General features: G+C 33.7%; 1 protein-coding gene across 6 annotated transcripts in view; it reads left to right on the plus strand.

Annotated features, from left to right (window-relative positions):
• VEZT (vezatin, adherens junctions transmembrane protein) overlaps nucleotides 1-22,266 on the plus strand; it is a 102,951-nt gene that overhangs the window by 42,681 nt on the left and 38,004 nt on the right. For 3 of the 6 annotated variants that reach the window (XM_077111641.1, XM_077111637.1, XM_077111639.1), the window contains exons 2-6: nucleotides 5,333-5,467; nucleotides 10,057-10,146; nucleotides 14,211-14,383; nucleotides 16,178-16,453; nucleotides 18,922-19,071. In XM_077111641.1, the coding sequence (XP_076967756.1) occupies nucleotides 5,333-5,467; nucleotides 10,057-10,146; nucleotides 14,211-14,383; nucleotides 16,178-16,453; nucleotides 18,922-19,071 (824 nt within the window). The remainder of the gene's footprint in view (nucleotides 1-5,332; nucleotides 5,468-10,056; nucleotides 10,147-14,210; nucleotides 14,384-16,177; nucleotides 16,454-18,921; nucleotides 19,072-22,266) is intronic. The other 3 variants (XM_077111638.1, XM_077111642.1, XM_077111643.1) reach the window with 2 other exon arrangements.

Genomic DNA, 22,266 nt, shown 5'->3' on the forward strand with positions numbered 1-22,266 from the left:
TAGTGTTCATACAGTATGTGAGTTTGTATATGTTAGGAAGTGATATGATTTGCACTGACAGCCAAAAATTGAAAAATTGCATATATAAAATGCAATGATGGATATCTGGCAATTAGATTTATTAGACCTGCAGTACATTCATTTCTAGTCTTGACAGGTAGTCTACTATGAAACTTTGCTAAATAGTTACAAAAGTCCCAATGAAACAAAGCACAGTGACCACTTTGGCAAGTCAGATTTTTTTTTTTCCTAGAATGAAATTAGTCAATTTGCTAAAGATGAAGGAAAAACCAAAACTACCTAGGCATCACACATAGTTGCATAGTACATAGTACTAATGTATATTGTATATGTCACACATTGGACAAGAAGCTTGTGAAACCAGCCCAAAATTAATTTATTAGTTTCATAGGGCTTCTGTTAAATCACCACAAACCTGATATCTTGAGGCAGTAGAACTTTATTCTCTCATAGCTCTGGGAGGCCATAAGTACAAAATCTAGGTTTTGTTGGGATTGATTCTTTCTGCAGGCCCTGAGAAAGAATCCGTTCCTTTCTCCTAGTTCTCGTGGCTGCCAGCAATGTTTAGTATTCTTTGGCTTGTAGACATACTACTCTAATCTCTGCCTTCATCTTCTCATGGCTTTATTTGTCTGTTGGTCTCTGTATCCTCTCTTCATTCAACATAAGGCTCAGACATCTTGAGATAATTACTACATCTTATTACATCTGCAAAGACCTTATTTCCAGATAAAGTCACATTTACTGATACCACTAGTTAGGACTTTGTTTTTTTCCATTATTCTGTTAATGTGGTATATTACATTAATTGATTTAGTTATGTTGAACCACCCTTGCATACCTGGGATGAGTCCCACTTAATCATGGTGTGTAATTCTTTTAATGTGCTACTGGATTCAGTTTGCTAGTATTTTGTTGAGGATTTTTACGTCTAAGAGCATAAGAGATATTGATCAGTAAGTTTTTATGTGGTATCTTCATCTGGCATTGGTTTAAGGGTGATGTTGGCCTCATAGAATGTGTTAGAGATTGTTCCCTCCTCTTTAAATTTTTGGAAGAATTTAAGCAGGATTGGTGTTAATTCTTTTTGGAATGTTTGATAAAATTCCCCTGTAAAGCCACCTGGGTAGTGGGCTTTCTTTGTTGGGAGGTTTTTCAAATCGGAGCTCTAGCCTCAAAACTGGAATAACTAGAAAAAGAAAAGCAAACTATTGATTGAATCTCTTTACTAGCTGTTGGTTTTTTGAGATCTTCTGTATCTTCTTGAGCCAGTGCAGGTAGCTTGAGTGTTTCTAGGAATTTGTCCATTTCATCTAAGTTATTTAATTTGTTGGCATACAGTTGTTCGTAAGAGATTATATTCTCTTAATAATCCTTCTTATTTCATTGGGGGTCAATAATAACGTCTCCATTTTCATTTCTGATTTTAATCATTTTTAATCTCTCTCTTTCTCTTTGGCAGTCTGTCTAAAGGATTATCAATTTTATGGATCTTTTCAAAGAACCAGGCTTTTGATTTTGTTGATTCTCTATTGTTTTTTTAATTCCTATTTCATTTTTCTCTGCTCACATCTTTGTTATTTCCTTCCCTCTGCTTGCTTTAGGTTTAGTTTGCTTTTCTTTTTCTAGTTCTTCCAATTTTGAGGTTAGAGTGCTGATTTGAACATTTTCTTCTTTTTTAATGTAAACATTTAGAGCTATAAATTTCTGTCTCAGCAGTGTCTTTGCTACAACCCTTAAGTGTTGGTATGATTATATTTTATTTACATTTGCCTCAAGATGTTTTCTGATTTTCCTTGTACTTCCTATTTAACCTATTGCTTGTGGAGTATATCGTTTATTTTCTATATATTTATGAATTTTCCATTTGTACCTCTTTTATTGATTTCTAACTTTATTCCATTGTGGTTTGAGAAAATACATTACATGATTTAAATATTTTAAAACTTATTGAGGCTTGTTTTGTGACCCAGCATATAGTCTATCCTGAAGAATTATCCATGTACACTAGAGAAGAATGTCTGTTCTGTTGCTGTAGAGTAAAGTGTTCTATGTATGTCTGGTAAGTGTAATTGGTTTAGAGTAATGTTCAAGTCTTCTATTTCCTTATTAATCTTCGATGTAGATGTTCTATCCATCCTTAAACGTGGTGTGTTAAAGTCTCCTACTATTAATATAGAGCCATCTATTTCTCCCTTCAAATCTGTCAATACTTGCTTTCCATATTTAGGGGCACTTCTGTTAGGTGCATATATATTTATAATTATTACATCTTGTTGAATTAATTATGATGACTTTATCACTATATGATGACTGTCTTTGTCCCTCGTAATTGCTTTTTACTTAAAGTCAGTTTTATCTTATGTTAATGTAGCCCCCCCCAGCTCCCTTTTGGTTACTACTTTTATGTATATTTTTCCCCATCCTTTCAATTTCTTTAATTAGGAGTTAGCAAACTTATTGTTGTTGGGCCAGATTTGGCCTGTCCCTGCTTTTGTTTGACTGGTGGGCTAAGTAGATTTTACACTTTTAAATGGTGGGAAAATAAAATCAAAAGAATGATATTTTGTGACACAGGAACGTTGTGTGAAATTTAAATTTCAGTGTCGATAATAATATTTTATTGAAAGATAACTATTCTCGTTGGTTTATGTTTCAGTTTGCTTGTTGCTAAAGCAAATACTGTGAAATAGGTTACTTAAACAATGGGAATTTATTGGCTCACAGTTTTGAGCTTAGAAGAAGTCCAAATCAAGGCGTCACCAAGGTGATTTCTTCCCAAAGACTGGAATTCTGGGGCTGACTGCTGGTGATCCTTGGTCCTTGACTTCTCTGTCATGTGGCAGTGCACATGGTGGCCTCTCCTGGCCTCTTCCTTTTCTTCCAGGTTCTGGTGACCATCAACTTTCTGTTTCCTGTGGTTTTTCTCTATCTGTCTGAATTTCATTCTGCTTATAAAGGATTCCAAGATTAGGGTCATAACCCATCTTGGATTGCATTGGACCACTCCTTAACTGAATTAACCTCATCAAAAGGTCCTTCTTACAAAAGGTTTATGCCCATAGAAATGACTTACGTTTAAGAACATGCTGTTCTTGGTGCATAGCTTCAAACAAAGTTCACATCTTGTCTATGGCTGGCTTCACACTAAAGTTGCAGAGTTGAGTAGTTGCAACAGAAACATATGGCCTGCAAACCCTAAAATATTTACTATTTTAGGCCTTTTCCAGAAGTTCACTGACCCCTGAATTAGAGAGTAACTCTACTTTGATCCATCTTATTTATTGTTCTTCCCCCAGGAGTTCTATCAAAGAAAAGAGTTCTGCTGCTTAAAAACAAGTTTTTTTAAGTGTCTGACTTTTCAAAAGTTCAACCCACAACGAATGACTTGGTGTTCTTGTTCTTTTGCCACCCTAGGAGAAGGGTTGCCTGGGGTTCACAACTGAATTTGAAAGTACAGATTGAGTTATTCAAGAACTATGTTTGAATATACTGTATGGGTGACACGAAGATTTAACCGTTCATACCGCTTGAGATTTTTAAGTCTGATAGAAGAATATAAAGCATTTTCCTCCTTATATTAAATTATTTTAATATTTTTCTTATGAGTGATTATATATACATAGCTTAAAAGAAAGGCGTTTGACTCCTATTATTCCTGTTCTCTGAAATTGATACTCCACTAGCAGTCCGACAAATTATCCTTCTTCGGAACTCAGGGGCACATTTCTAATTTAGCTACCTTTCTCTGTTTCCATAACATTGAGTATATTCCTATTATTGTTAATTTGCTTGATGACTCTTTACAAAACTATAAGTAAGCTTGTTTGGTGTCTCACTCACTAGATACGGGAAGGAGTAGTAATAATAAAAATGATGATCACAATAATACTTTTAACAGTTTATTGTGTGATGCAGATGTTCAAAAAAATGATCACGGTGACGAATACACAACTGTGTAATGATATTGTGAGCCATTGATTGTACACCATGTGTGGAATGTTTGTGTGTTAAGAATGTTTCTATGTTGTTTTACTAATAAACATACTTTTTTAAAAAGAGTTTATTGTGAGCCTTAACTGAGATGATGGTAGTGAAACACTAGCTTTTGCCACACAGTACTTTGTTAGCGATGTTGCTAGCTTTCGGTTTGTGTTTTGTTTTTTGTTTTGTTTTGTTTTTTCGTTGTTATTGTGTCTCCAACACTTAATGTACTGTCTATAAAAATTAAGTGTTTTCTGGGCTGGAATCCAGGTTTATTTTTAAACAGGTAACCAACTTTGTGCTTAACGAATAATGGGAAAGTTAAAATTAAAGATTCCTTTTCATCCAGAAAGAGCTATCCAATAGATTTTTATCCAGTAGTGACAATGATATATCTGTTTAATGGAATTGAGAGTGATTTGAGTGGTGTGGTGGGGTATAGAGGGGAATGTCTGGTTTCAAAACCTGTACTTTTCCCACATAGCTTATGTAAAGTTAAAGTATTAATTGAGTGATTACCAGGTGCCAGGGACTAAGTGCATTATGTATTTAATCCTCTTAAGAACCCTATAACAGGGTGTTATTCCCATTTTTAGATGAGGCAGCTGAAGCATGCAAGGGTTATAAATTAATTGCCTTAGATTACACAGCTAGTAAGAGGCAGAGTTGAGGATTGAACTAATACAGTTTGGTTCCTGAAATCCGTGCTCTTAAACACCAGGTTCTAATGCTTTTATTAGCCACACTTTCTCATTTGCCATATGTTTGTATGTGAGGCATAGCTTATCTAAGGTAACTTTCTAGAAGAGTTTTAAGTTTGTTTACAGTGCTGGGTATATGGAAGATGATACATTGAATGAACTAATGAATATGATGGTAGGATAAAATTATAGCAAATATAGTGTAGTCATTGTTTAATTCTTTTGTTTTGAATAATTACTGTTTTTCATTGTTGGACCTTTTTGAAGTTGGCAATAGCCAGCATTGACTATTTTGAAGCAGTTTGCTCTAAGACTATAAACAATTGGGCAAAGGAATTCCTCAACAAATCTATTTATACTACTAAATTCATTTTTTTCTTACTGGTACTTGCTTTAAAAGTTCCATGTTTTATTTAGAATTTTTCCTTTTTTGGTTCTCTCTTGAATTTTTTGTTGATTTATTAAGGCTAAATGGCATTGTGACAGATAATTCAGTTCTTTATAGAAGAATTGGGGTGTACTGATCATGGTAATAAAATTCATATTGCATTTGACTTCTAAAGCTTTTGATATAATAATGATCTTGAAATTTTCCTTTGTCTCTGTATCTTATATGTCTCTTTCAGAATTCTCCACTTTATCAGTACTTACAGGATCTAGGACACACAGACTTTGAAATATGTTCTTCTTTGTCACCAAAAACAGAAAAATCCACAGCAACAGAGGGACAACAAAAGCCTCCTACAAGAACCCTCTCGAAAGTAAGGAAGCATACGTCCTTATGGCTATATATTTTATTTTTCCCCTGCTGATTTTTTAAAATTCCCTTTTACCTTGTCCTCTGTTTTCCAAACAAAGAGCCTTGTTAAGCACCGACATATCCTTTCCCACACTGGTAAGATTTTATTTCTGATTTCATTAATAATAGAAAACTATCTGTTTAGATAAGCACAAATTCTGGCTATTTTGAACCATTTCATGGGTAATTTATGTAACGTGAGGAAATGAATGTAGTTAACAATTAAAGTATATTATTTGTTTAAAATTAAAGTTATCTGGAGAGAACCAGAAAAATTTAATAAAATCCTAGTAAGAACACAAATAATAGAACTCCTCTAATAAATGAAATTTTTTCTTTAAATCTTTTTAAAAAGAGAAACACAGATTACAAGAAAATAAATTGACAAAATACTTCTTAAAAACTAGTTTTACGATATATGATGGAGTGAGTTTATTTACCTCAACTTTTATGCCCTCTATGTCTATAGTATTATATATTTTTATGCAGTGAATATTTTATATTTGATAAACAGCATTGTGAGACTGAGGAGTACAGTAAGATTCCCCATTAATTATGTTTTATAAAATGCACTTAGCCATATTTACTAAGATAGGAAAATATTCTAGTACATTTCAGAGTTTCATCCCAAGAAATCTAATTTAATAGAAAAATATATAACCAGGCTAACTCATTACTGAACATTTTAGCTTAATCAATGTTATTATTATAAGACTAAATTACTGTTGGGTAGAGGTGTTTAAAGTCTTCAATTAGTTTTTAGACCATTGAGATAGGGAGGGAAAGGTGAGTAGGAAGAAGGATCATATTTCTCTTGGTCTTCTTAGAAGAACCCCTAATGTGTGAGGTAACTACACTGAGCTCATTTAGAACAGCAAAGTAAACACTAAAGAAATGTGGTTTTGACTAATACTCAGAAGGTGGAAGTTAGGGGAGTTACAGCTTTTGGATGAGAACCAGTTTTACCTTTTTCCCCTTGCCCCTTTCATATATGATTGTTCCTGAGAAGTGTTTTGAAAGCAAAACCTAAAGGTTTATCTATGAAGTTAAAAAGTGGATTTGATATTACTTGGCATAAAAAGACAAAGAATGGACCAAGAAATAGTACTGGGGAGGGAGATGAGCATTGATTTATTTTTGTTGTTGTTCACGCTTGGGCTTTGTAGATAATTTAATTCTTTTATATTTATAACAAGTATTTTTAAATATTGTGTTAGTTTATAAATAAATCAAGTGAGAGTTTAAAAAATTGTATCTCTTCAGAAATTAAAATAAACCATAGCCAAAATTAAAAATTGCCACATTCTAGAAAGTTCATTTAATCTGTTTGTTACACATTTTAAAGCCAACTCTTTAACTATATGAACTATGTTTCTCTATAGTAGATTTTTCTAAATCTAGGGGCAGCTAAATTTTGAGAGATTCAGTAAATTATTTAATTCATTCTCAGGTGATATGTTTCTAGAATTACCTCCCAAATTTTGCTTAAGTGTCACTTATTTTCTTTAGAAAACAATACTCTGTATAATACGAGTTCAAAGGGAATTAGTCTTTGGCATTAATCACACCGCCCTTCCCTTTTTTTGCTTATGTTTTTGATGTGATTACATACTTACCAAATAGCCTCCCCTGGTATTCTTACCTCGAATATTCATTGTTTCTTTGTGTTTTTTCTGTGTTTGATTATTCTTCCTTCTATAATGTTTTATCATCAGGCCTCTGCTCTGTTTGGTCTGTCCTACTTGAGTGATCTCATCACTTGCCTTCAGTAGCCATTTAGCTTGATTTTGCAGTCTTCCCTGAGTCCTGTATTTCTAAATTATTACTCTCAGTTATCATACCATTTCCCATCACTCACTCATTGATTTGGTTGCTAAGGGATGTATCATCAAGTCAACATCTGTCTCCTAAATCTAAACTCTCAGTCATTATCATTTTTCTATCCTAGTTCAGGCCTTTAACAGGCTTTCAGTAGACTATTAAATGTTCTTCTAATCAGGCTTCTTGTCTACTATCATTCCCTGACAGTACAGCATCGACACAATTGCCAGTTATTTTTCTAAACTGCTGATTTTATTGTTTCACATCGTTGCATAAAAAATGTTCATGACTCCTTAGATCCTACAGGATAAAGTCTAAATTACTGTGGCATTTAAGACTAAGGTCCTTTAAAGCATGTCTCAGTGTTTATTTTTAACTTCATTAATTATTCTCTACTTCTATCCCTTGGATGATAGCTTTCACAGACTATGCCACCATCCGCATGGCGTGTGCTTCCATGGCTCTTTGCTTTTGCTCATCCTTTTCCCCTTGCCTGGCATGGTCATCCCTCCTTTGTTGTTGAATTACTACTCATCTTTTAGGGGTTAGCTTCAATATTACCTCCATTCTGACTGCCTCTTTTCCCGATTTTCCATTGGTTTGGAATTATTTGTTCTGTCTCTTCTTCTGTACTTGAAAACAACAGTTGTGTGTATTCACCTTTGTTCCAATGACCCATAACAGAACCTGGGATATAGTAGTCACTCAGTGAATGTTTTTGTTGAACTGATGCCAAAAATAAAGTTATAGTACCTAGATTTTGATAAATTTTATCTTAACTACTCAATAACTTTAACCAATGCATATTCAGTGCAGATGATTGAAAATAAAGTGGGGAAGAAAGCCAATTGATATATAATAAAACCATTTACTGGCATGCTCAGGAAATGGGCTGTTAGGTAAACAGAATTTTTTGTTAATTCAATAATAATAATGTAACTTTGCTTTAATATGTGACAGTTTTTCTAAAATGTATTAAAATATTTTTCTGCCTTAGTATTATGGAATGAAATATTCTTAGTATTCGTAAACTCGGAGCTATCCTATGGTTTTCATCCTGAAATAAAAACCATTGTCTTTTCAACATATAGTCTTTCAAACTATATCACAATGACTTCTGGCTGTTCTTTAAGAATTTTATTTCCAGGTCTTATCTCAAGCCTGCTGAATCAGAATACTTAGTTTTGGGACCCAGGAATGTTTCTTTTCTTTCTTTTTTTCTTTTTTTTTTTTTAAATACATTTTTATTGAGAAATTTTCACACACATACATTCCACTGTACAATCAGTGGCTCACAATATCATCACATAGTTGTGTGTTCTTCACCATGATCATTTTTAGAACATTTGCATCACTCCAGAAGAGAAGAAGAAAGAACATACATCCCATCATCCCATACCCCTTTCCCCTCCCTCTCATTGACCCACAGTATTTCATTCTACCCAATTTTTACTCTTTATCTCCCCATAATATTTATTTTGTATCTTTTTTTATTCATCTGTCAATACCCTGGATAAAAGGAGCATTAGACACAGGGTTTGCACAGTCACATTGTAAAAGCTATATCGTTATACAGGTCTTCCAGAATCAAGGCTACTGAAACACAGCTCAACATTCAGGTACTTCCCTCTAGCCACTCTAACATACCATAAACTAAGAAGGGATATTCATATAGTGTATAAAGATAACCTCTTGACTCTGTTTGGAATCTCTCAGCCTCTGAGACTTTATTTTGCCTCTTTTCTCTTTTCTGCCTTTTGGTCACAAAGGCTTTCTTTTCCCCATGATGCTGACTTCTGGCTCATCCTCAGGAGTCAGGTCCCAAGTTGCCAGTGAGATTTATACCCCTGGGAGTCACATCTCACATAGCGGGGATGGCAGTGAGTTCACCTGCCGAGTTGGCTAGAGAAAGAGACCATATCTGAACAACAAAAGAGATTTCCTGGGGGTGACTCTTAGGCATAATTATCAGTAGGCTTAGCTTCTCCTTTGTAGGAATAAGCTTCATAGGGGCGAACCCCAAGGTAGAGGGCTCAGCCTATTGAGTTTGTTGTCCCCACTGCTTGCAAGAATATCGGGAATTCACCAGATGGGGAAGTTGAATATTTCCTCCTTTCTCCCCAGTCCCCCAAGGGGACTTTGCAAATACTTTTTTATTCTCTGCCCAAATTACTCTGGAATATATCAGGGCATCACATTCACCTGTACAAACCAACAAGATCTCACACCCATGTAGCTATGATGTTCAAGTAAACTGACCATACAAGTTAAATTGGTAAGTGCTACCCAAAATATAAATTTTGCACGAAATAAACATCTCTACTTTTAGTCTCACCAGAGGTTCAAGTTTGAAAATATGGTCCATATCATCCTTTACCCACTGTTCTGATTCATCTTAGTCCTATCCATATCGGCTTCATTCATATCTCTAGACAAAATCTGATCACTTTTTCCGTCTGTTTTAACAGTTTGCTGAATGGGGTAATGCTGAATTTCATCACTTCAGGCCCAGGAATATCTTTCTAAGATTTTCAGATGATTCTGACATACAGCTAGATTTGAGAACTAATAAGGAAAGGGCTGAACCATATTGACAAGGCACATAACCTGCATAATTTTTTTCTCCCTTTTTATGATAAAAACTGTGATCATTTAGAGGTGAGTTATTTGATGTTTTTCTGCTGTTAGATGTGGTGTAGTAATCTTATACATGTCATTCATTTCCTCTAGCAAGTCATCCTATTTAAAGTGGCTGAAACCATCAAAAGTTGGATTTTTTTTCCTACATGCAGTAAGAAGGATGATTTACTTCACAAGTTGGTAAGTGTTTGCTTTACTTTTGTCATTTTCAGGGCTTCAGTTAATTAGTGAGAAAATAGAGGAATCAGTTTGTTTTGATACTGATTTGGACATTGGCTAGAGAGCTTGTCTCTGAGTATATGAAATGGATATTTGAATTTGGCTGATTAGTATTTTTCAGAGCAGCTACTTGGAATTGAAATCTGGTAGTTATTGAAACCTTATTTGTTAGATTACTAATCTACTGCTACCATTCTCTTCCAATAATAGTATTCCTCTCAGCAGGGAAGAGGATGTATCTATTAGTGGAATCTTCTCCCTTTTCACTTTAGAACTTGGCTGTCTTCATCCTAATCCCACAGGTTATGATTATAGAGTTTGGGCAAAATCAAAAGTGACTCCTCCCTAATTTATTCATCCTGTTAATCAGCAAGTTTTCTGGTAACTTGCTATGTGAAATTTAGTCTTGTGGGACTGCTAAATCACAGAATTTCCCAAAGTCTTGAAATAGTTAACATCGAGATTCTTAATTGTGATTCCTGTGAGGCTTTCTGTTTCTACTCTATGCTATACTATAACCCTGACCCCCAAGGGAGACTTCAGCTTTCTTACATCCCAACAATAGAAAATCCAAGTAGTATAACTAAAAAGTTCAAGTTATAAAGTTTTTGTGGTCCCCTAAAGTGGTAATTAGGTTATAAGTAAGCAGGTTTCATGATCCTTTGCTCACTTATGACCTTCAGTGACTATCATAATTCTTTTAAATTAACATTTATAAAATGATCACATTTTCATTTGGTAATCCAAATAACATTAAAAGGATTTGGTGCATTTTATGAGTGAAAGACCTGAGGTCCAGACAGTTCACTTTGGTTTACGAATACTCACTAAGTGAACTGTTCAAGAATATTCAACTAGAAAGTAATAGATCCAGAGTTTGAACCAATGCATCCTGGTTCCAAAACCTAAACTCTTTTCATTAACTACCTTTCTATCTCTTTCATTCTCTAAAGTGTTTCCTCTTTTATAGGACTCCAGAAACTTATCAAGACCCACCCAAATGGGTGGAGACATGTGTCACCTAAACCAGCTTAACAACTGCTCTTGATTAAATCACATCTCCAGGGAGATGATCTAATTACAGTTTCAAATATACAGTATTGAATAAAGATTATTCTGCCTTTACAAAATGGGATTTAGATTAAAACATGGCTTTTCTGGGGGGACATACGTCCTTTCAAACCAGCACAGGCCTGATACCAAAGGATAGTGTTGAAGAAAGCATCTCTGTAAGGGAATCTGTGAAGAGGAAGCGTTCCCATTATATATTAATAATTTTTTCCCCTCTCTGTTAGCCTTGGTCTTTATCTATTTAGACATCTTCAAATCACCCAAATATTGACATATAAAGCTCTCATAAAAGGTATGATTTAAAACTTTTGTATCAAAAATCTGATTTTTATTGCATGTATTTTAATATAGCCATGTCTGATTGGGGAATCCAGACCAAACAGCAAGTCCAGTATGTGAAGATTCTTTCAGAGATTACTTGCAAAGCTACCATCCTACCGTCTTTGCTTGTTTTCTTTTTCTTTAAATGTTCATATAAAATGAGTTGTGCTGTTCTCTCTATGAAAGTGGGGGGGGGCTGTCATAATTAAGTGGTTCTTAATGTTAGAATTAGTGTAGTAAGATGAGAAAGGAGGCAATGGTTCAAATATGAAGTATAAACGCAGAGGTACATGCAAGGTATGTCACTAGATGGTCTTAAGCCATAATAGACTAAAAAGAAGATCACCATTCTACCAAGAAGATGTTCATTTTGCAGATAATTGAAGATAAATATATCCAGATAAACCTAATATTAAAAATATTCTTCTCCAAAAATGACATTGTCAAGAGGACTGTACTTATAGTTTGATATATTGATCATACATTCCTGCTTAAGTTGTACTTTGATCAGCTTGGACTGAAATCTGTGGTGTGACAGTGACTGGTTGACTAATAACAGCAAACCTGTCTTAAATTCTAGACCTAACTCGTTTTACTTTAATTGCTAAAGACCTTGTCTATTAAAAATTATCTTGAAAACTAAAACTTTAAATTTTCTGTGAGGCAAAGGGTAAATAGGGAAGAAAAATTGACTACCTAAGACTTATGATTTGAAGTCAGAATTCTTGGAAGTTACTTAATCTCTTTGGAGTTTGGTTTTCTCCTCTATAAAATTGAGAGGAGCGGTATAATGTACATCACAGGGTATTCTCGATTACAAGCTGCTTGAATTCAATATACCAGAAATAGAATAGCTTTTAAAAAGGAGAATTTATTAAATTGCACTTTTATATTTCTGAAACTGAAAATGTCCAAATTAAAGCAAGAATTTAGAAATGTGCAATCTAAGGCATCCAGGGAAAGATGCTTTGGTTCAAGAAGGCTGGTGACATTCAGGATTTCTCCCTCAACTGAAAAGGCACATGGCGAACATGATGACATTTCCCATTTTCTGTCCAGGCTTCTTGTTTCATGAAGCTCCCCCGGGGGTAATTTCCTTCTTCATCTCCAAAGGTCTTTGACTATGTGGGTTCTCTTGGTTCTGTCATCTCCAAAATGTTTCCTCTTTTAAAGGATTCCAGTGAACTAATCAAGACCCACCTGGAATGGGTGGAGACTCATCTCCCTCTAATCAAAGATTAAAACTCACAATTGGGCAAGTCACATCTCCATGGTTATAATCCAGTCAAGTTCCCAGCCTACAGTGCTGAATGGGGATTAAAAGAAATATCTTCCTCCACAAGGGATCAGGATTAAAAGACGGCTTTTCTAGGATACATAATCCTTTCAAACCAGCACACAGTGTTACTGTGAAATTCAACTGTCTGCCTTAGCTCTACTCCTTGCCTCTCCACCACATGCACCCTGCACACAACTAGTATCAGATGACTTGTAGTTCCCCAAACTTTCTTTTATTCTCTCCTCTTCCAATCTTTCAGCTCCTTCATCTGGTCAGTTCTTGTTCCTCCATTAATAATTAGCTCAATCATCACCTGTTTTATTTTTTCTGACATCATTACAGCTTTGGTCCCTATATGCCATTTTCATAGTGCCCTAGGTGTAACATATAGCACTCCTTTGCACAGTATATCTGTTTAGTTTTCAGTCTTCTCCATTAGACCATGAACTCTTTGAGATCAGAGACTTGCATGTCTTGTTTGTTTTTTTGTGTCCTTAGTGTCAAGCATGGTGCTTGGCATATAGAAGATATTCACTCATAGGTTGGTAGAAGGAAGAAAGGAAGGAATTAAATGTGCTAAGATATGTGAAAGTGTAAACTATAAAATGCTATCAAATGTAAATGTAATTTTGCATTACATTCCTCGATTTTTTTTTTTACTATTTTTGTATGCTGTATGGTGGGGATCACATTTCATTCTTTTTCCATACACCTGTCCCATTATTGCAGCGCCATTTATTGATTTTTTTTTGAGGTGCACGAGTCATGAATCAAACCCAGGTCTCCCACATGGCAGGCGAGAACTCTACCACTAACCTACCTTTGCGCCCCCAGTAATGTTTTTTTGCATAGGCAGGCACCAGGAATTGAACCCGGGTTCCCGGCATGGCAGCCGTGAGCTCTGCCTGCTGAGCCAGCGCGGCCCGCCCCAGTTATGTATTTTTAATATCTGAATTTCCAGTATTAGTAGGCCTTGATCCTGCTGATATAATTCTTAGATATTAGCTATATGTATAATATCTAGGGACAGCATCTTTTGTTATAGTAGTATATTTTTCATGTTGTGCTCCAACAATTTAATTAGGTTTATTAGGCAGGTTTATTAATCTGAAATGACTTAATATCTCTATATTAAAAATTTGTATTTCATGTTTCATGGCACTCTAATGGCCACCTCAGTCTTTATTGTTTCACATTTACAGTGCAAATAAAATCCCATATATCACACTGAAGATAGACTGGAGTCTGTGCTGAAAATAAAGACCTCCAAATTTTATTAGTGCATTAGGAGTTTAATATTTAATACAAAATTATGTATGTATTCATATCTCTTTTCTGATCTTTTAATGGCAAGGATATTGGATTCCGTCTCAACTCACTACATACCATCCTGCAACAGGAAGTCCTGTTACAAGAGGATGTGGAACTGATTGAGCTACTTGATCCCAGTATCCTGTCTGTAGGACAACCTCAACAGGAAAATGGACACCTTCCAACACTTCGCTCTTTGGCAACCCCTAATATTTGGTACTGAACAGAAAATATCCTTTGCTTACATGTAGAGTATTAGTGTAAGAAATCCATCATCATTCTTTCCATTGTAAATGTGCCCTATGTTTTAGCATTACAATTAATGTAATGATGTAACAGAGGGGAGAATTAAAAAGTAACTTTCTAAAGTAAATACAACTTAAAAGTAATGCTGGAAAAATTCAGTTTGATTATACATTCTTCCAACTCAGAATAATTAGTTCTATACTTAACAATCAAAAAAACAGGTATAATATATACCAAAAAGAATCTCTCTCACCGTGCACCCATGACCATGTGTATCTGCAAACCTAGCCACTTCTTTATACTTCTATTTAATTATTGAGCACAGTAGAGACACCAAGGATAAGATAAGACATGAAGGTAAATAGTCATCTCTTGCTGAATCGGCTGAGAAGAGATCATAGGAAACATAATTTGATGATTCAAACTATCCTGAAACTTTAAATCACTTAAAATATTTGGGCCTAATGCAGAAGTCCTAGGTGATAATCTGTTTTGTTTTGTTTTAAAAAGAATCATTAGTAAAAAGGAATTTTATCTACAGAATTGTTAATGTCCTCTTCCTTTTAAAGTGTAAATATAATAAATTTGGTAGAGAAGTAGGGTTGAATCAATGAATAAACAAAATCACTGCTCAAACTATTCAAGCTACATAGGCAATTACATCCTTGGCCCTAGTATTCTGAATTTATGTATCTTTCCAGTCACACTGACATATGCTTCATAGTGGAATGGATAGTAGCAGAGAGTGATGTTTTTCAGATCCATAGGCACTCTAATGAGAAGGTAAATATCTTATCCTTCAAAAATAATAAGAATTTAAGGAACTGCTGGAAGGGAGCATATATTTTAAGAATTTACTATTTTACCTTCAGAGTTTTCTTTAACTATGAGACCAATAAACACTTTTAGACATTGCTATTAATGCATAAAAGTATATGATAGAATTTCGCTTTGTGATACTACCAATATAGTCTAAAAAGTAAAGTACCACAAGGGAAATTAAGTTAGGCAGATATTTATTAAGAAGCATTCTTGCATGTGACTTTCTATGTAATATGACTGTAATTCCTTCCAAGTATTGCTGGTGTTGTTTTCCAAATATCTTCAAATATATCCCCTACACTGACCTTTTTAAATATATAAACATTTTCATCAAAGTTTTCATTGCTTAAAAGATGTATTTTAGTTTTTTGGCTTTGTAATTGACCTAATAATATAGTTTATTTGTATCTTTACTTTGATTAAAGCAACATGAAAATACAAAGCTTTCTGTATCACAGTCTGCAGTAAGTGTGTATTCCAAATTTGTGAAATGGGAATATTCCACCATGAGTATTTAAAATTAAATGAGTTCATTCAAAGTAATTACTTGTCAAGTATATAATATTTCTAATTGGAAAAATGTTTGGGTTTTTTTTGAGAAATTATATGTGCCTCTGCAAGTAGTCTCATTTTAGAAAAAAAGATTTCATGTTATCTCCAGAATATTATTTTTATTTTTAAATCTGTTAAACTGGATTTTTAAACTGAAGCTTGCTTTTTGAGTTACACATCTTCCTAAACTTGGAAGATCAAATTTTAATACCTAACACCATTATCTAGTTGCTAGATATTTAAAAATGATTTCACATTACATTTTATGATTTCATATATTTTTAAGTCAAACTTTTAGTAAACCTAAACGTAAAATTGTTTTTACTAATAAAAATAATTCATCGTTCTCTAGTCTGATGAATGTCATTTTCTTGATTTCTTTTTTCCTAGGGATGTCTCAATTCTATTTGCCTTCATTAGTTTGCTCATTATGCTTCCCACTTGGTGGATTGTATCTTCCTGGTTGATATGGGGAGTGGTTCTATTTGTTTATCTGGTCATAAGAGCTTTAAGATTATGGCGGACTGCAAAACTACAAGTGACTCTTAAAAAATACAATGTCCGCTTGGAAGATGCAGCAGCAAATAGTAGAGCTTTTACTAACCTTGTGAGAAAAGCATTACGACTCATCCAAGAAACTGAAGTCATTTCCAGAGGCTTTACACTGTGAGTTCATTTTTCATTTCATTTTTTAAAGCTTAAGAAGTCTTTTCTACTGCATAAATGAGATTATTATTACCTATTTTCCTTTCTTTGTTGTACTTATAGAAATAATGTGTTTCTCTTTAACACTTATTAAAGTCTGTTAACTACTAAGTGAGGGAACAAAGACATTATGTTAGGTTTCTTATGTAATACGGTTCATCTTATCTAATTTGAAGCAAGTATATTACCATGTGAGTAGAGAGATAATATATAGAGTGCCTAACACTAGACCTAGTATGCAGTTGAATAACTACCCTGTAGATGTTTGTTTCCTTTACTCTGTCAAATGCCCTCTTTCCACAGTTTAAATGACAGATGTTTCTGACCTGAATTCACCTTGAAAAACTCTCAATATGTGTTAAAAATACTCTTTAGGTAAATGTTAGCAGGTATTATGGCACTGATGCTCTCAAATTATACAGATATTACTTGTCACATTCCTGCAGGAAATTAAATATTAAGCATTCTAGCAATAAGTATATTAAATTACAGGCGACATGGGCAATTTATTCTGTTATTACAGGGAAAATTATACTTATTGAACACCAGCGATATTCCATATATTGTGCTAGGCATTTTTGCATATAACTACGTAAGTGTTTATAAGTGCTAGAGCAACTGTTCAAATCCATTTCCATCTGATTCTAAAGCCTGTTTCCAGTGCACTAGGCTTCCTGCTTAACACTAACATATGATGCTGTGGTATGCTTGATAATTTATAAAATCTTTGAAGTTTATAGGTGGGAAAAAGTAAGTATATTGTTAAGAATAATCATTGTTCTTGATTAGTTGTATTTGGAAAATCATGAAATAGGGAAGTGAAAGAATCTCCAGTGATCATCTCATTCTTCACTCTGCTGTACTCTGACTAGTATTTAAACAATCTCAAGACATGAAAGGGATTTTATGATTTCCCTTTCTGTTCAATGCAAAATATAACAATCCTTAGTGTCTATTCATCTTTGCCCTTCAATTGTGGTTAAAGTCTGCTTCATGTTGATATAGGGTCATGTTTTAAAACTTAAAAATATCACAAAGAATATGTAATAGCTCCTTTTTATTCTTATGCAGCATTTTATTGGTCAAAGTAGCTACACGTGCAGATAATGCTTAGGCATGTATGTAGAAGATTCTGTTCATTTTGTCATTGTCCATGTTTTACTTATATGTGTAGAATTAACATGAAGAGATGAAATGAGATAGTTGGCCATGATTTACTTCTAGATTATTCTTTCTATCTGTTCTGATGACTGACAGGCAGAAGAGAGAAGTATTGAAATAAATATTGTGCTTTAGTTATCTCTATAAGTGGATAATGGGAGGAAAAAATTATGAGGAACAATAAATCTTGAATCATAATTTTTTAGAGATATACTCAGTTTTTTTAAGCTAATTTTATTAATTGAGCAAGGCAGAAGTGCCATTTATTGAAATCAAGAAGGCTTTTTTATTTCTGCTACAATTTACCCTCCCTCGCAAATATTTTAATCCTTCTTTGCATCAGTTTCCTTATTTTAAAATAAGCCTGTCAGTCATTGTTTTCTGCATTTTGTAGGCTTTTAATGCCTGAATATATTTTAGTTTGGTTTAACATTTTTTAAGTTTTGAGTTAGAAGTCTTGTTTTACTGGTTCATGGGCAAATTTAAGAAATTAATAAATTCCATTTTATTTTGCTATTGGAAAAGATTATGGATTAGATCTTTCTGCATCCCCTACTTCATTCCATAAGATTAGTGGGAGAATGCCATAAAATGTGCTTCCTCTTGAACAGTTTTGAGAGTAGCTACATTATTACATAGTAACCCTTACTTTGCTTTACTTACATTTCCCTGTTGGCCACTGATCTTTCTGCATCCCCTATCTCATTTTAAATAGGTAAGTGCCAGTGGCAATAGGTGGGTAAATAATTTTACCTACTTTTATGAATGTACAGAATATATGTACAGTATTTGATTATTCTGTGCAAGTGACCAAATCTACAATTGAACATACGGAAATGTTTATTAAGTATTCATAATTAAGGCCTTCATACTTCTTATAGGTAACAGTTTTGAAAACTGTATGTACATAGTTCCACTTTGGTATATTTTAGTAAATAGAATGTGTCTGTATGTACAGATAGATGCAAATGTTTACATAAACCTCCTCAGTACAGTTCTACTATATCTCATCAAAATTCATTGTTTCCCCAGATCAGAGGAAGCTTTTACACTTTGAGAGTTTAATTTTTCATTTGTGTTTTTCCTGATAGCTAGTTATATTTGTATCAGAGAAGTGGCTATTTATGAGACCCAAGTTAGGATACTTTTAATTATTTTCCAATGAAAATCATGAAAAGAAATTTTTTTGTAAGTTTAATATAATTGTGGATTTAGGAAACAAAAACTTTAGGACACCTGTACAGTTGTATCACATTTTACTTTTCAAGTTTGCTTGACAGGGTCAGTGCTGCTTGCTCATTTAATAAAGCTGGACAGCATCCCAGTCAGCATCTCATCGGTCTTCGGAAAGCTGTCTACAGAACTGTAAGAGCCAACTTTCAAGCAGCAAGGCTAGCTACCCTATATATGCTGAAAAAATATCCTTTTCTGGCTATATGTGGACACAGCAATGTTTCTGAAATCTTTTATATAGATATTATAGTTGCATCCTGTACAAATTAACTGTAAACTAAAATTGCGTATTTTGAAACTAATTTCCACCATCACTTCTTTTTTAAAGTTGGAAGTATCTTCCAGGGAGAATGGCAGTAACAGGAAGAAAGCTTTTCTGTTCTTGGGTAGCTCATTTTCAATAAGGGAAAAACCTTAAAATCCCTCCCTGTGCTGGTCCAGAGAATAAAGTCAAAGAGCTTAGCTTTGCTAAGTCTGACATTTTAAAAAATGACTGAATATGACAAATTTGTATCATGACATGATAATTAACTGCAAACAGGAAATCCTTCTCCTTTCTGAAAACACTCCAGAGTTAGATTGGCTAAGTTAAAATTGTGGCTTTATTAGTTACTACCTATATGACCTTAAGTTTCTTAACTTATCTGTACCTTGCTCCTGTCATCTTTAAAATGGCCATAAAAATAATCTCCCTCATTATATTTTCATTGAGATCAAATGAGTCAATTCATGTAAAGCACTTTAACAGTGTCTGGTATATAATAAGTACTCAAAGATTACATAACAATAATTATAACTTTTCTAAATTTGGAAATCTATAATCAGAAAATAAAGGCATTTTAGTTACTTTAGTTAAAATGTATATATATACATATATACATTTAAATATAAAACATGTATATACAAGTTATTTATGAATAAATAGGAGCAAAAAGACTACTTTGGGCCTTCAGTATGCTGGGTACTGTAGCACCGCTAAGTATATTACTTAAGATTTACAGAATCCCTTATGTTCTATCATTATGTCTTCACATGAACCTTCCCAGCTAGATTTTTTTGTCTTCACTTTATGAGAAAACTAAAATAAATTAAATGACTAGCTCAGTGTCATACAACTAGTTATAGGTAAAGTTGTGTCTTGACTGTCTGGCCTATGAATTAAAATATTTTCTATATGTTTTTATTGATTTTTGCTACCTCTTTGGAAATGCACAGAATTTTAAGAAGCAAGTGGACATGGACACTGTCTCATGGAGCATATGGTTTAATCAGTAGGGAAGTGGGAAGGAGTAGATTAACAGAGTTTGCAAATTATATGCGTTCCCTGCACTATCATTGTTCTAGATATCTGGTATCTAGCATTGAGTAAAACAGATGAGACCCTTGTTTTCAGGGAACTTAGCTTCTAGCAGATGAAATAATCAATAGAAAGTAAATAAATGAGATTTTCAAGTATAAGTGCTACAAAGAAACATAAATTCCAGGGAAATAGAAGAAAGGATGATGGATGGTAGGAAAAGGCTTCTCTAAGTAGCTGACATTTAAATTAGAAACCGGACAATGAGAAAGGTCTGGGAGAAGAGTGTTCCAGTTAAGATGGACCAGTGAATATAAAGATCTTGTGTCAGGGAAGAGTTTAGCATAATTGAAATATAGAAAGAAGATTGTCATAAATGGAGAATAGTAAGTCAGAGGGTAGAGTATAGGATGAAATTCAGAAGTAGACAAGACCAGAACATATTTTCCACACAAGACATCTTAAGGAATTAAAGTAAAAAATTACACCAACCACTTCTTTGAAAAGGCCAATACAATATATGAATCCTCAGAAGCCTGATCAAAATAAAAAGAGCAAAAATATACAAGGCTGGTAATGAGAACATGGATATGGAAGAAACTAAAATAATTATAAGAGCGATAGTATGTACAACTCTATGGCAACGACTTTGGAAATGTAAGAGAAACGTGGTTCATTTTCTGTCAAAAATGTCTTCAGAACTGTCTCAGGAAGAAGTAGAAAACTTGAAGAGGTCAACATATGATAAAAAAATGCCATTTAAAAAAAGGAAACACTTGCATCTAAACAATGGAAAATGTGCAGCTATTAAAAAAGAATAATAAAGGCCTTGATGCACTGATAAGGAATGATCTCCAAATTATGTTAAAAAAATAAAAACATTGCGCAGGGCAGGTTATACAGTATACTTCCATTTTATATGTAAAAGGGACTGTTTATGTAAGTGGGTATGTGTGTGTTCATATATATACATTTCCCTACATACACACACATTTATAGTTGAATTTGTTTTTATGTATTCATAAATATCTTGATGAATACAGAAGATACTGGTGATACCGATTGCCTTTGCCTTTGGGTAGGGGAACTAGGTGGCTAGGGGACCAGGGTAGGAAGCAGACTTCACTGTACCCTTAATTCCTCAAAAATTTTGAACCCAATGGATATATTACTAGTTAAAAACTAAATGAATAAAAAATCTTAAACTGCTAGATCCAGATGATTTCATAGTTTTTAAAAAATATTTCAGGCCATCCCCTTATCCCATATTATCAACAGCCCCTTCCAACAAGGTAGAATGGGCATAGCCCAAATACCCCTAAAGAATGGGAGAAAGATCAAAGGTGATGGTAGAGTAATACAGAGAAGGTAGGGTTTAACAAATGAACATGATTGTTGAATCATTATATTTCTTTTAATCTCCAGTATCTTAGAATAGCTAGAAGTAAAAACCTAAAATTGTGGAATTGTAACCCATCCCAAACTCTGAAATCTGTTCTACAGCTAATTGTCATGATGTGCTTTGAAGTTTATTACTTTTTTGTATATATGTTATTTTTCACAAAAAAGAAATAAAAAGTCAATTGTGATGATAAATGCACTATATGATGATATTGTGAACCATTGATTGTTAAAAAAAAAAATCAGAAAAAGTTAGAATGGACATTGTCCAATATCCCTAAAGATTGGGAGAAAGATCAAAAGAGAAGGTGGAGTTATAACAGAGAAGATAGGATTTAACAAATGAGTGTTATTGCTGAATCATTATATTGATATTTCTTTTAGTCTCCAGTGTTTTGGAGCAACTAGAATGAAAAACCTAAAAATGTGGAGCAGTAACCCATACCAAACTCTGAAATCTGCTCTATAACTAAGTGTTGACAGTGTGCTTTGAAAATTATTGCTTTTTGTATATATGGGTTTTTTTCACAATTTGAAAAAAAAAAACAAAACTGAAAAAATAATTAAAAAACAACAAAAAGTCTAATATGTTAAAACAGAAAAAAAAGTATTTCAGGCCATAGAAAAGGTAAGAATACCACCTACATCATTTTATTTATGAAGATAGGATTATTTCAGTACC

Source organism: Tamandua tetradactyla, chromosome 7, assembly GCF_023851605.1.
Source record: "Tamandua tetradactyla isolate mTamTet1 chromosome 7, mTamTet1.pri, whole genome shotgun sequence".
Classification (NCBI taxonomy): domain Eukaryota; kingdom Metazoa; phylum Chordata; class Mammalia; order Pilosa; family Myrmecophagidae; genus Tamandua; species Tamandua tetradactyla.